Genomic DNA, 15,602 nt, shown 5'->3' with positions numbered 1-15,602 from the left:
CAGTAGGTTTGGGGTTGAAGCTTTGTAAAAAAAAATGTCTACACATAAATGATTTATTTAAACGGATGCTGACATGTTTTTATTATCATTACACAAACCAAATGAAAACTTTCTATTTCAGGAAGACTGGCCAAATGTCCATCTTTGGTTATTGCAGAAGCTTCCTGATTGCAATAAAAAGTGTCTTACTGAGTTGCAACTAAGGCCTGTGTAGCTAAATATTAGTGGTGGTTTAAGAGGGTTTATTAGAATTATTTATAATTGTGACCCTTTGCAGACTACATGAGTGCATGCAGACTGCTTTACCACAGCTGTTTGTATGTTGTGCCTACAAAAGTCCTAAGCAGAAACTTCATTTTGTAATTAATAACCATCAGTAACAACAAATTAAAAAGTCACATTTGGACATTTCATATACACTGAATGAAAAAACTCAACTTGCAGACAGTCTGAGCTTTTCTGTTTTTAATTAGGCCATAACATATTCATTATTCAAAATATGTATGAGAAGATTTTACTGACCAGCAGATCTGATCCTTAAGGAGTAAAACTTTATAAACTTTATGACTTCCTGCGCTTTTGCAGTATCATTTAAAGAAAACTTTGCTTAGTTTCACAATAAGGCTCCTCAGAAATGTTTTTGCTTTGGTCCAAAAAAACGAAGAAAAAAAAAACTGTAGCAAAGCGTTTTGAAAAATCCCATCAAGGAAAAAAAATAATTGAAAAGAAAAAAAAAAGCATGTATTTCTTCTCTCCTTCACAGCGGGACACTGTGTTTGATATATAAAGCTAAGACGAACACGAGAGGTTGCAGAGGATGAAATTACACGATTATTTTGGAAGGCATTTATCCTTTGCTGAATTTCTGTGAAATGTCTCTTGTTTTTTAACCTAATGAAATCAGATCAAAAGAACATTTAGAGAGATCAACCTTTGGTTTGAGAGAAGTAATTTTCTCTAGACATAATGGGAAAGCAATAACGACTGTGGAATTTGATGTAAGCATTTGAGATGTCTAATTAAGAATCAAAAAAGAAGAAAGAATTTAGATTTTTTTTTTTCATTTTTCCATTTGTTAATCATTATCTATTTATTCCCCCATATCTAGTTTATAGTCGCTTTTATTTAGACGTTTAGTTAAAATATATAAAAATACAGTATATTATCGTTTAACACCATTTTGTATTTTCTAAATAAAAATTAAATCCCCATTTGAACTTTTCATGCATGTTAAAATGTATATTACTTGTCTGACAGGTGTGACATGGATGTAAATGAATGCGAGGAGGAAATCTGCGGAAACAGAGGAGAGTGTATTAACACCTTTGGTTCGTTCTATTGCAACTGCTCAGACGGATACGAAGAGCAGTTTTGTGATGATCAGGGCCCAGAGGGCGACACACAGGTAAAGTTTTAACCAGACACAAAGTGGAATTAAACGAGGAATAAATCCTGGAGAAAATAGCACAGTTATTCATCTAATTATACTTTGGAGACACGGTGAAACTGCCGGGAGTTTTGTGAAATATAACCACCTGGAGGGCTTTGCATCCTTGTCTTCGCACTGAATGAGATAAAGTGTGGTAATGGGTGAATCACAGCTTTCATTTGAAGTTTTCCATGCTTGTGACTTTTATTATGCATTACACTGTGTACCTTCTGGTGCAGTTTTAAGATGCTTTCAAGTTTCCTTCGTTAGAATGAAAGTGTTAGACTCATCTTAAAATTGGTGTGGTTTATCTTTCCTTCCTCTCATTGCCACTTTGTTTTTATTAATCATGAAGCGAAACAAAGCTACTAAGCTGCATTCTAAAACTGCTTCCTTAATATAGAAGACACTGCTCTAATATATCACTTGCATGAATAGATTGTCCATTATTTTAAAAAGAAAACCTATAAAATTATCCAAGAGGACCTCATACACAAGTGCTGCTTTCTGCAAGATCCTAGAACTTAGAACCTTTTTCACATTTTATCACCTTCCATCCAAAAATTTTGTTGTATCTATTTATATCATTATTATCAATGGAGCTGTTCTCAGAAGGCCTTAAAGGTTTGTTAGAGAAAATTCATGAACAAACAATATCCTTAAGATCAAGGAAGCCTACCAGACAGCAAGTTGTGGAGTAGTTCAAAGCAGGTTTAGGATATAAATCAATATCTAAACCTTTCAGCATCTTTTGGAGAAACCTTAAATCAATAATCCATAAATTGAAACAGTACGGCAGAACTGCAAACCTGCTGGGACATAGAGATCTGCCTATAATGACTGGCTGGACAGGAGGAGCATTAATCAGAACGCAGCCAAAATGCCCAAGGTAACTCTCCCAGAAGCGAGAGTGATCCAAAACTCAGATGGGAGAAACTGTCAACATGACAAGCTATTAGTCATACAATCCACAGATCTGGGCTGTTTGAAAGAATGGGAACAAAACAGCTATTGCTAAAAAAATATCCAAAGGAAGTCTCCTTTACGTATTAGAAAAATGTGAGTTTTTGACTGAGATGTAAAACCCTGCATTTGCCTGGAAGGCACAGATCCCCCTAAATACACAATTATGAAACATAGCGGTAGAAGCATCAAGCTGTGTGAAGACAGAAAAGCTGTTCAGATTCGATGGTTGATTGTGTTAGCTAAATCAACACAATGGAAGAGATTAGCGACTCAGATGTATTTTTTTTTTTTTATCTTCCAATCAGATCATGACCCTAAACCTGCAGCCAGAGCCTTAATGAGATAATTTAGATCAAAGTATGTTAATGATGGAATGGGCCAGTCAAAGTCCAGACTTCAGTTATAGTGAATTTAGATTTGGATATTGCCAAGCTAGAAAATTGGTGTTCACACACGCTCTGTTTTTAATGTGACAACAGGATCCAAGTTTTTCCTCATATTAAGTCTTTTGATTTATTTCATGTCCAGACACCTGCAAGGCTCCTTTCCCCTATTCATGAAACATTTCCAGTGTTTACTCTGTGGGATTATTCCTGTCAGTGTACCTGGGAGAGTAAATACCACACACTGGTTTCTTCTCTTAAGCAGGGGTTTTCATCTTGAATTGTTCTCTGTATTTCTGCATCCATCTTTTACTTTGTCCTGACTCATTGGGTTAGATCCAGATAAAAGTGCCGCCTTCCAGGATTGTTTTATGACCTCAATCTTTCAACAATGTTCCCTAACAGTTGTGACCACAGAGCTAAATACAAATTGGCATCATCTGTGCAAAAAAAAAATATTTTCATTGCAGAAAAATAAATAAAAAACTTATTCATTCTGGCAATTTTCAGGGATTATAATAATAATTGGAAATTGTCTGGGCAGTTGCTGAGAGGGACATCATTGAGCTTATTCACATCTTGCCAGGCTGAGTCTGATCTTTATAATTACAGTGTTTTATTTCTTGGAAAAATTGTTTTTTTTTCCAAATCAGAAACTAAAATGTCACTCTTGGCCGACTGTGTCTGCATAAAAGATCTTTTGATCTCACTGTGATAAACCTGGTAAAATTCTGCTCTGTTCTTAGAAAGGTATTCTTCAAAGATCTTAACACAATCATAATTTTCACAAGATGTATTGTCCTTGTTCAATTCATCTCTCACAACATCAGACAGCTTTGGTACCTCGTAAGCAGAGGGATGTATCTTTTTAATTTTTGGAAATAAATTAAATTACGAAGAGACTCATGTTCAGCATGACAATGACAAGTGTTCACATGGATGAATCAGAACTCAGAGGTAGGTGTTGCACAGAGGATGAAAAATCTGTGTTTATATTGAATCTTTTCATGAGTCTTTTCATTGAGAGCAATATAAAACACCTAAAAATCAGGTTTTTTTGTATTAATGTAATGAAATTCATTCATTCAAAGTTGAATTTACAACATTTTTTAGACATCTGAAATATTTATGTAGGCACCAGGCAGCAGTACTGCAAACTATTCACAAGGCATTTTGGATTTTATGATAGGGCCATAAAAAGAAGAAAAGTAATCAAATATAATGACTAGTTCAACAATCATGCATTACACTTTGTCTGCACTGAATAAAGTCTTAGCCATACTGCAGAATAATAGACTAATTTTTAACTGAGTTTCCACATTGCATATTTCATTAAATGAGAAAAAAGTGCCATTGATCTTTATCATCCTAGTGTGATACAAGGATAGGTGTTTCTGTCATAATCTACCAGAGGGCAGATAATATTCCAGTATAGTTATCTGCATTATCTACATATATTTTCAGATGAATAAAAGCCAATATCTTTTTAATTTCACATTCAAAGTTTTAAAATGTAAAAATAACTATAAATCGTCTGTGTTTTAGTGGGTTCCTTTTGACAAGTTGAGTTTATTCACACTGCTCATTTGCTCAGATTTCAATGATGGAAATTTAATTTATATTTCCTTCAACTGAATGCTTGACTCAGTCCAAGGGGAAAAACTGTAAACTTCCCAAACTCAAAGGGAGAAACATTTATTTCAACTTTTATACTTTTACTGTACAGTAGTTCAATCATCTCAACGGTTGCAGCCTTGTTGGATGCATTGGATATTTTATCAACAGAAGTGAATTCTTCCCCTTGACATTCTCTGCTTCCAGCAGGCAGTAATGGTATACGTTTTTTTTATACTTTGAATAAGAGATGCTGAGTCCAAGTTTTAGTGATTCTATTTCTTTTTAATGTTTTGCAGGCTGAGCCGCTGTCTTATGTTGGACCAGGGGAATTAATAGGCATCGGAGTGCTTGCCTTTGTCATCATTTTCCTCCTCATACTCTTCGTTGCCTTCAGGAAGAAAATCAAATTCCGGAAAGAGTCTGACCCAGGTCAAGGGACTCAGGCTGCTCTGGGCGTCTCCAATGTTTCCACAGAAGCTAGCTACATGCTACACAAGACTGGAACGGGGGTTGAGGGAATTGAGTTCAAAGCTGTGCGTGTGCCTGGCTCACAGGTGACCACGGGCACCTATGGGGAGGTGGGAGGCTACAGCGGAGGTCCTCCCCAAGTCATGGTGCGTCCCACTGCCCATTCCATCCTCCCAGGGACCGACAGGACCACATCCAGTGAAAGCAGTCAGGTATGCATAAGTGTATATGGGCATGTCTAAGTGAGCAGTTTTCTTTTTCATATAACCTTAGGCTTTAAGCTGTTTTTTTTTTTCTTAATCACATTGAAAGACATTCTGTTAGATCCTTTATTGTTTTATTCATTTATTTATGTCACCTTTTTTTTAGCAAAAAAAAAAAAAATAAAAATACAAGCTAAAAGCATGACTTTATAAGAAATTTAATCATTCTCTCAAAGAAAAACAAACAATTAGGCTCTTTGCTCTGATTATTCCCTGGCATAAGTTCAACAATAGCTTGAAAAAATGTACCAAAGGAACTCTGGGTTAAAAAACAAAAAAAACAAAAGAAGCTCCAATCAGTTTGCCATTGTCTAAAAAGAACTGAATAATACAGATCCACCCCACAGAACATATAGGACCCTCAAGCAGGGAAGACAGTCCTGGTGCATTGGTGCAGATTTAACCCACTCAATAAAGATGTTTGAGTGCATGTACTGTATTATATCATAGATCTGATTTTGTTCTATTCACCTTAATAACTGAAACATTGCCATACAGTCATGCATGCTGTAACTGAAATGTAGTTGGATGTTTCTCATTAGCCACCCTCAGATTAAAGTAATACGAACAAATGATGGGGTATCTTTCATAAAAGTACATTTTAGTTCTTGAAATATTCTTCAATGTTAAGGGCATAATACCCTGGCTTTTTTATTATTTAACCTTTGTTCAAACAGATTGTCTCGCTGAGATAGACGATCTCATTTAGAAGACATCCTTGGGGGACTCCTTTAATATGAGCATGATGGAACAGAAAACATTAAGAAATGAATTCCCACTTCAGTAGTTTAAGCAGTTTATCAAGCAGATTAATTGGACTGCAGAGCATTAATTTCGTTGTTATTACTTCACTTTAACATGAAACAAGCCAAGTTTAAATTTTTAAGCAGAAATTCAGGCTTTACCACCAGTGTAGAGTGGCCACTGCTTATGCCATTTGTAAAAGTTGAGTTTTATGAAATGCCTCTCAGAGGAACTGAATGTTGTGGTCTGGTATTATTGACAATAAATCTTTTGCACTAATGAAATTAAATGTTTAGGTATGATATGGTCTTATCACAATTTTTGCCGGAAAAAATAGTAAGCAGTCATAAATCCAAATATTTGCCTTAGTTGTGTTTTGTGCGGCTGTATACCTCTAAGTAGTGGATAGCTAAAATGCTTAGCACTTGCCTAGCAAGAGCATGCAGAACTCTGCTTCTTCTATGGTTGCAAGCAACAGATGTTTACCGCCACACATTGTACACCTGTGTTTGCCCTAATAAAAACTTGGATTTTCATACATTCACCTTTGGAAAATAAGTGCATTAAGTTAAAATCTTTACTGTTAAAGAAAGAAATTAGTAGAAAATAGTTCAAAGCCCTTCTTTTAAAAACTGTTTTATCTGTTGGTATATAAATCTTTTGTACCATTTATATGCCACTTTATAATTTGGCACTCAGATTGCACCTTTGCCTGAGGACACAATATCTGAGGCAGGAATTAAGATTAATATAGTTTGGGGTAGGTTGAAAATATGCAACATGATGCAAAAGCTCTATTTGGGCATTTTTATTTCACTTTTATGTACCTTAAAATATACCTCAAGTTAAAATCTGATGGAAAATCAAATTTACATTGAGACTTATGAACTGCCTGTGGAAATAGATAACATATAAGATGTCATCCTTATATGTGTGCTTTAGCAGCAGACATATTCTCATACAGCAGGTAAAATAAGTATTAAACACGCCACTATTTTTTTCAGTAAATATATTTCTAGTTTTGCTATTGACATTTTCACCAGAGGTTGGTAGAAATATATTTACTGAGAATAATGGTGGGGTGTTCAATACTTATTTCACCCGCAGTACATGTTTAAATGTTGAAGAGCATTAAACTGAGCTTTGAGGAACTACTTTTATTATTATACAAACAAATCATTTTTAATGGCAAATTTTAGATTTGTTATCATCACTGCAAATCCAGGCTCATATAATTATTTACATGCCTTTAAAGTTTTATTACATAAAGAAAATAACAACAACAAAGATACACTGAATATTTGCTGAATATTAGTTAACACAATTCGTTATAGATTGTTTAAGGTTCTTTAAGTAGTTTTGATAGTGCTATTATTCTGTGATTCATTTTCATATCATATGCTGTTAAAGGTTTTATAAAAGTTATTAGGAGAAACATGGTCTGCCTGATAGTAGTAGCCTAATGTCAGTTCAAACCTTGGTGTTGTATTCAGTTTTTTAAAGTAGGTATGATCATTTTAAAATATTTGATTTTTTACCTTTTTTTCTATATTAACAGGAGAAAATATTTATTAGATACCTATTTGAGTACAGGGTTTGTGGTTGCAAAAATTATAGGCAAAGAAAGTCAATGAGGTGAACTTGAAATATAATACTGTAAAATAAACTTGGTTCCTTGCAAATGTTTTGTGCTTTTGTTAATCCATCACACATATATGTTTGACATGATCAAACAAAGTTTAAAAGCAGACAAAAATAATCCCAGCAAACACAAAAAGCAGTTTAAAAATAATCCTTTTAATTTAAAAAAGCATTGACGCTTCATAGGATCATAAAGAACTTAGTTTAACCTCACCTTATAGGGGGCTGTGCTGCGTTTTACCAGAAGCAACCAGGCTGATTGCTGCATTACATGTGGAATAAAGAAATCACTTGAATAGATACTGACAGCAGGAAATACATTTAAATATTTCAAGAAGAATCACATCATGCTCGGATTTAATAAGATTTAAAACAAATGACACAAAGTCAGATCATCTCATAGTCTGAAGAGACTTTTATTAGTCTATTAAAACTTACTCCAAGAGTATATTATTGGCTAGTATAGGCATAAAAAAAAAAAGAACCCAGAACCAAACTAAAAGCATCAACCAATTAGAGAAGCTAATCTGTGAGCTGGCAGGGAGACGGACAAAAAAGGATTGAAATTATTTATGGTCATTCCAACCAAAATTATTAATTTTTTACTTAGTATTTTCTGCATTATTTCCTGTGTCTCTACAGATGAGTAGCTTCCTCTCAGACATGGCTAATGTTCGAGGTGTGGCCAACAGAAGAGGCATTGCCGTGTGTAGCGTTGCGCCCAATCTCCCCTCGACGTCAGCCCATCGCCCAGAGCACAGTCCAGCCCACAAAGTGTCATGGGAGGGCAAAGAAACCAGAGAGAAGGGCCCGGAGAGGCACAGAGACGAGAGAGAGGAGGAGTGGGGGCAGAGGGCATTTGAGCTTGAGAGGACCCAGAGGGCTACCAGTCCGCAGGGTAAGACTGTGGTATCCTGCACGCACAGATGCACCCGCTCACATAAACCCACGCCTTTTGATCAGAAAAGGTACTGTAAAAGAGTACACAAGCCGTGAACTCATTGTGCTACCACCGCTTCACCATTTCCACTGCAAGAGCTTATTTCACAGTGATGTGTGCCTTTTGATCACAAACATCAAAGAAAAACTACCCTGAATAGGCTAGACTGCTTAAAATATCCCATTTTTATTTTGCTTTCCCTTCATTTCACTTTTCTCTTGAATTTATTTGAAGCAATAAATGGTAATTTAACCCCCAGTCCCTCTCATCAAATTGGTGATTATGTCATATTCGATCTAGCTAATGTTTGTAACGTCTCATATGCACTTAAGTATGAATGGTCAGAGTAATCAGGCAGAACTGATGCTTTATGTTCTTGCCCTACTTTTCCTCATAGCAAAAAAGTCAAAAATCAAAGTTATTGAAATATGTCTGTGTAAAATAATCCCAGACTTTCTCTTCAATCTAGTTATGTCTTTTTTTGCATCCACACCTCAAGGGATTTTTGTTAGCTAAAGTGTCTGGAACATGCAGGGAAGCATTCAGACATTGTCAGATTGTTCCATTTTGGATTGATACTGAGCTGCTCAACCTGTCAACAAGACTACATTTCAGCTGGTTCTCTGTCAATGAAATTATCTAGTTGCATTTCAGTGCAAAGGTGGATGTCAGATACTTTCGATTCTTCGTCCAAGCAGTTGTTCGAATTACACAGTTTCAAGCTGTAGCTTCCTGCTCATTAATCATTGATTTCATCCTGTGAGAATAGGAAATAAGTTCTTTTATTTGTTTATTTCCCTGCTGTGTGAATGCAGGGGAAATAGCGGACAGCACACATAATCTACAGACACAGCAGTGTGTATGTAGATGTGTGTCTTTTAATCAAACCTCAAATGAGTTAAAAAGAAAACTAAAGTCTATGGGCCGGATCTATCAAAGGTTTGCGTGTATTAAAACGTGAGCTATTTCACTGCGCACGCTAAAAAATGTACAAACTGATCTATCAACAGCGTGCTAAAAGGATTTGGTCTTTAAAACGTGCTAAATAGCGCCTCTTATCCATTTAGTACTTTTTCTGCAATGAATATGCAATATGGGGCGTTTACACGCAAAAGTGCGTCTTGTGGGAGGAGAACATGTAAATATATTAATTTAGCACTCGCAAAGTGATTTATCAAACCTGAAAGCAATTTTGCTAACGGTATCTGACTCTATATTTAACACGTTTCAAAAGAAGGTGCAAATGGTCTGTATGCGTAATTGCGCACACATGGCAGCGGTTATTGTCGCAAGAAGGAGGAATCGAAATGAAGCAAGGAGACGCAGAGAACGCATTTTTTCACTCTGTGTGAATATTTTTGCAATGAAGGAGGAAACGATCTTTAAAACATATCGTTTATCCTGCATTTCCATTTTGGAGCTGTTGGGGGAACTCAGAATGGATTTGGAGCCAGCCACAAGGAGGACCCACGCAATACCAGATATCACAAAACTCCTTGCAACATTGCACTTTTTTGCATCTGGGTCATTCCAGCGTACGGTTGCAGCGAGAGCTGGGATCTCCCAATCTCGTTTTTTCAGAAGTGCTGTCCGACCGGGTCGGGGTTCTCCCGCTGCGCCTGTGGAGCAACGTGCCAAATGCGTACGCGCAGCACACATATTCAGCCACATACCACCTTAGGGAAAAAGGTTGCCAAAGTTTTTTATATATATATATATATATATATATAATTATTTTTTTTTTTTGTTGGGGGTCACTATAAGATTTAAATTTCTTAATGCACTAGTTTGTACAAACTACTTTGCCGCAAACCACAAAACGCGCAAAACCATCATTTAAATAGGGTGTCTCCAACAGTTTTGCACCCGCCACCAGTTACGCAATCACTCTTGTTAAATCACCCGCAAACCATGGTTCAGCCCCTTGCGCAAAATTCCAGTTTGCGAGCGCAAATTACTGCACGCAAAATTGGATCTTGATAAATCCGGCCCTATATGTCAGAGTCAGTATCTACTGTCCTGTTTTTACTAATCGATTTAAAACTGCAGTAGTAACTTAAAAGCTGTAGAACAAGGTTCCAGTTTACATCTGACAGTAAGGTGCATCTCTATAATTTAGAATGGGAGGAAAATTCAGATTTTTTGCAGAAGTTTGATTTAAAAGGTGAAATAAATAAATAAAAGGTATTGTTAACAAAATTTTATGTTTTAGGTGTTTTTAATTATTCCAATCATGCTTATGATCATGAGAAACAACAAAATATGGTTGCTCAAAAATGTAAATATCTTCTTAGACTAATAACTGTTTTTTTTTTTTTTTTTTAGTATAAAAATGCTGACCTACAGAAAATGTTTACATGCACTATATATATCACCAAGCTAGAGCAGTGTTTTCATCAATATAAGAGACTAAGCATAATCCCTGTTGTTTTAGCTATTCTGAACCATCTATTGATAAACTCTCAACTGTAAAACTGTGCGGGATTCATTATAGATAGAATTGATTCTATTCAAATTAATTAATTATCCTCCATATGCGAATTCTTCCTCCTTGGTAAGTAAGACAGCATTGGGGCAGCAGTAGAACCTGAGCCTGTATTTATAAGATTTCTCAGACACCTCAGAGTTCTCATAACTTTGCTTAAAATTTATTCAGGTTCTCGCTCAGAGCTACTTAAAATAAGGAGCTGGCAGACATTCCAATCTCAGTGAGGAGCTGTGGTTGACCCTGTTGCTTGATGTGATGCTGGTTGATTCAAGAAACAAATAAACATAAGAAAAAAAAAAAATCACAAATCGAATCCTAGTAATCAAAGTTCAGACTAGATTTAGGAATGTCATGATGATGAAACTTGATGATGAGGTTAAATCACTTTCATAGAAAATCAAAATGTTTGAGCTTACCTTATTTACATTCCCACTAATATTTGATTTGTCTATTACCATGTTTATTTGTCTCACTGATCACTTTACTATTTCATCTATTTGATATTAAAATACAGTCACCTGCACAGCGGCAAATAGTTGGCATCACAGGAAAATCTTTACATGATATGGATACTAACATCATCATGCACTAAACAGCAAATACTTTCTCAACTCATTTACATCTTTCTTCTATATAAAGAGTCAATATTCTGCTAATCATGGCTAGAATGTATTTATATATTTTTTTTCTTAGAATTCGTTAAAAATATTTATCAGCATTTCACAGTCTTTAATTCCTTTATTTTATACTATATCACATTTTTCCACTTTTAATTTATAGTTATTCAAATATTTTCATATTGTTTATTTATTCCGGATAAAACTGTATTACTAGAAGCACTCTTTTAATTCATCCGGCTGCTGAAACTGATTAATTTCCCCATCTAGAGATATCAAAGATGATCTCATTTCCATATAATTGGATGATTGCTAAATAACTTTATATGCTGTCTGGGTGGTGGATCAGCCAATCAGCTCTTTCCATTTCCTCCACAGTCTCTGCTTAAGGCTTAATACAATCTTGCTCACTACATGTAACATTCTTTCACAATGAAGCTCTCTTAAGGCTGAAGTTGCTTTATGACAAGCTTTTATCTTACCAAGGTTAAGTTCTAAGATTTGTTCTATAATGACAAAGGATTCTTTGCACATATATATATATATATATATATATATATATATATATATATATATATATATATATATATATATATATATATATATATATTTATATACTTATTATAATTCAGAGATGTGCCTCAAAGTTTGCATTCAAGGCTCTACCTCTTGTTCTGCCCGCATTCAAGCATAAATGGTTCAAGCAAAGCACTGTATGGATGTAACTGTGTATTAAAAGGATCAATGCTAGTTAATGGCAGCCAAGATAACAGAAAAATCTCAGTTTAACCGAGGTGTTTGAAGTTTAGATAAACATGTTTGGTAGTAGCAGTTGATTAAAGGAAGAATTATTTATGACACCTTCAAATTCTGATGTGGATTAATCATAATAAGTACATCCATTCATATTTGCTTATTACTTACTGTATTATCTCAGAGTTATAGATAAATTCAAAGAACTATTTTGTTTGTAAAATTAGCTTCAGACAGAGGGAAGCAGCACATCTATGTAAAAGATCTGATATGGGAAAAATGTACATGATTAGGCTACAGCTTATTTTATTTAACACACCACAACATGAAACCTCATCTCTTTTCGCCCATGTTAAACATACACATATCATATCTTTAATTTATTAATATATTATACATTCCATACTAGCCACTGATTGTATATTCATATTCATTTTTGGTAGTGAGGCACACTGACCTCCTCTTGTTTATCACTTATGGATGGCATGGGTCTGGTGAGCAACTGTATGAATTCTGATCAGCTGATCATCCTGAGTCAGGAAACATTACTAATCCCTGGAAATGTTTCCTATTTCCAAAATGTCTGGCCTAGTTGAAACATCCATTGAGCACCATTACAAACTGGTGGATCGGCAAAATTCAAATGTTTACTGCAATTCATCTGAAGTCATCCCACCTTGTCACATGTATATGATCATGGAAACAGCTAAATATGAGCAAACATTTATATGATTTATTATTCATGATTGTACCTGTCTGTGCCAGCATATATCACAGTAAGGGATGTGATCTGATAAAGTCAATCAATAATTAAAGTTTCTTATGAAGTGAAATTGAATGCCCTGTCATAAAACAGGACAGAAGGACCCATTATTCAAGACTAGACAGACGGTGGAATATTCAAAGCATTTATTCAAATTCTGATGCCGATTTGCGACAGTATGGAACAGTATGGAATTCTAAATAAAAACTCTCCACAGAGCTAAGACAGGAACAGGGCATGCTCAGTGGATAAGAGGCAGATCAGCATCAGGATATCAGGAATATTATGAAACATTAAAAATAAAAAACCTCTCTCACCACTGGCCCCCGAAAACGAGAGCATGAACTAGAGCATCAATATCACATTGTTTATATAGAAGCAGAAGCAGGTTGATTAGATGAGTGGAAATTGGAAACTGGGCAGAGTTAGGCAGGTGAATGAAATGAGCAATTAAGCCAGTCCTCAGAGCTGTGATCATGACATGCCCTAAAGAAATGATGATGCAGTTTGGCTTCAGTTCCCTACATCAGTCACCATTTGTGTCGGCAATTTCCCCTCTCTCCAAAATATGTGTACTGTACCGATTTGCTCAGAATTTGCATGAAGACCAACACATTGCATACTTTCACACTTTGTGTTTATGTGCAGATTCTCATTCATCCAGTTCATAGTCATTCCAAAAAAAAGTAAAAAATAACAATCCACTAGACTTTGTTTCCAAGTTTAAAGATGTTTCATTTCCCATCCAGGAAGCTTTTTCAATTCAAAGTGTCAGAAATAGCATTAAGTTCTAGGCTCTAGGGATGTTTATGTTTTTGGTCCACTCTAAAAAGCCTCAAACTCAACGCTATCTCTGGCACTTTTAATTGAATAAGCTTCCTGTTTAGGAAAGGAAACGTCTTCAAACTTGGAAACAAAGTCCAGTGGATTGTTTTTTTTACTTTTTTTGGTATGCAATGTTCATGCCTCATTTTGTGTGTACACAAACTTTATAACTGAGACCCCAGACATTTTTTTTTATTGTTTTGATCCAGTTGAGCTTAATCCAACCTCACAGTCTAGACTAGCCAAACTGAGAGGCTATTCCAACTGAACATCTATGGAGGCATTTAGTCTGAAGGATGTTCACTGATCACTAATTGCTGAAGAATGGGAAAACAGGGATGTCCTTAAGGCTTTACCTATATAATTGCAGTGAAATTGTTTTAAAATGCATTACTTGCATTCAAAGAGTCACTTTTCTTGTCTGTTACTTTTAACCTATTCCAGTTAATAACATAAGCAAAGTTGCAACTTTTTATTTCTATATATGCCATTTTAATTTCCATTAAAAAAATAGTTTTTGGACTTTAGGAATTTTCGCATCATCTGCCTTTCCCCCCCTCTCTCACACTTGGACCAATTATATGAAACCGGGCATTATATTGCTGTGAGATTAAAGCACCTGGAAGAGCAATGTACCTGTCTCTGCCCGGGTTCAACAGACCGTGTTGTAGACGGTTTTAACAGCTACATGTCAACTCATTGTGATACCCAAGTGCTTGCTGTGCCCTTTTGACACTTCTCTGACAAACAATCACTCAGGACCAATCAGGTGGTTTGAAAGGCTACAGCCTGCCAAATAACTGCAAAGAAAAGCAGTGTCAGGGATCATGCTGTTTTGTAAGCAGCTATTTATTTGAGATGCACCTCTGTTGGCATGCAAGTCAAAGGTAACCAAAGAAATCAGGTAGATTTCTCCACATGAAATTTAATTTGACTTTTCTGCCCACACAAAATGTCAGGTTTGCATTTGAAGTAAGAGCTTTGGTTTTTGCTTTGCAGATAGCCTAAAACACACAACTTTCAAAAACTTTTCCTTTCAATCCAAATGCATCACCAATTCCTTCTGCAGAGGAACTTTTTAAGGAACCTGTTCTGCCTTGACATGTTTTTTTAAATCTGGCTCAGAAAGAAAAATATGAAGACACTAGACTAAAACTCAGCCGTATAATCTCATGTTGTTGCAGATGGCAGTAAAATGAGCACAAACATTATAAACATTATAAAGTTGCTCTTTGAACATAATACTTAGAGATACAGAATGCTTTATAAATGAAATGTGATAGTTTATCAAAACTGATCCAGAAATGAACATTGTTTCAGCCTGTCTTCTTTCCATCCATTAAGTAAGAATAAATATTCTGATGTTCAAGCTGAAAGGATCATTTACTGTAAGTTATTTTCTATCCTCACTGTTCTTGCATCATATGATTTAACTCAACTTTTAACCATCAATATGAGACTGACTATTTTCACCTTAAAAACTCATCTTTTTAAATATCCATTTCTTCACAACCTTAGAGTCTCTTCTCCAGGTATTTTTTCCTACTCATCTCTCTGCATTGATCTTCATTTTTCAGAAATGATCTGCTCTTCAGTCGTTTGTGGGCTTTAAAGAGAAAAAGGAATGGCTTGATAGTGAGCCTCTACATTATGAAAAAAATACATCTACAATTTAGCATTATTCCTTAATTAAGATTCCTGTATT

General features: G+C 35.4%; 1 protein-coding gene across 1 annotated transcript in view; it reads left to right on the top strand.

Moving 5' to 3' along the window:
• LOC119783463 (protocadherin Fat 3) overlaps positions 1-15,602 on the top strand; it is a 117,857-nt gene that overhangs the window by 86,215 nt on the left and 16,040 nt on the right. The window contains exons 48-50 of the mRNA XM_038285006.1: positions 1,258-1,405; positions 4,692-5,075; positions 8,154-8,409. Of these exons, the coding sequence (XP_038140934.1) occupies positions 1,258-1,405; positions 4,692-5,075; positions 8,154-8,409 (788 nt within the window). The remainder of the gene's footprint in view (positions 1-1,257; positions 1,406-4,691; positions 5,076-8,153; positions 8,410-15,602) is intronic.

Source organism: Cyprinodon tularosa, unplaced genomic scaffold, assembly GCF_016077235.1.
Source record: "Cyprinodon tularosa strain WSP-4 unplaced genomic scaffold, ASM1607723v1 ctg205, whole genome shotgun sequence".
Taxonomy (NCBI): domain Eukaryota; kingdom Metazoa; phylum Chordata; class Actinopteri; order Cyprinodontiformes; family Cyprinodontidae; genus Cyprinodon; species Cyprinodon tularosa.
This window is presented reverse-complemented; position numbering and strand designations above follow the sequence as displayed.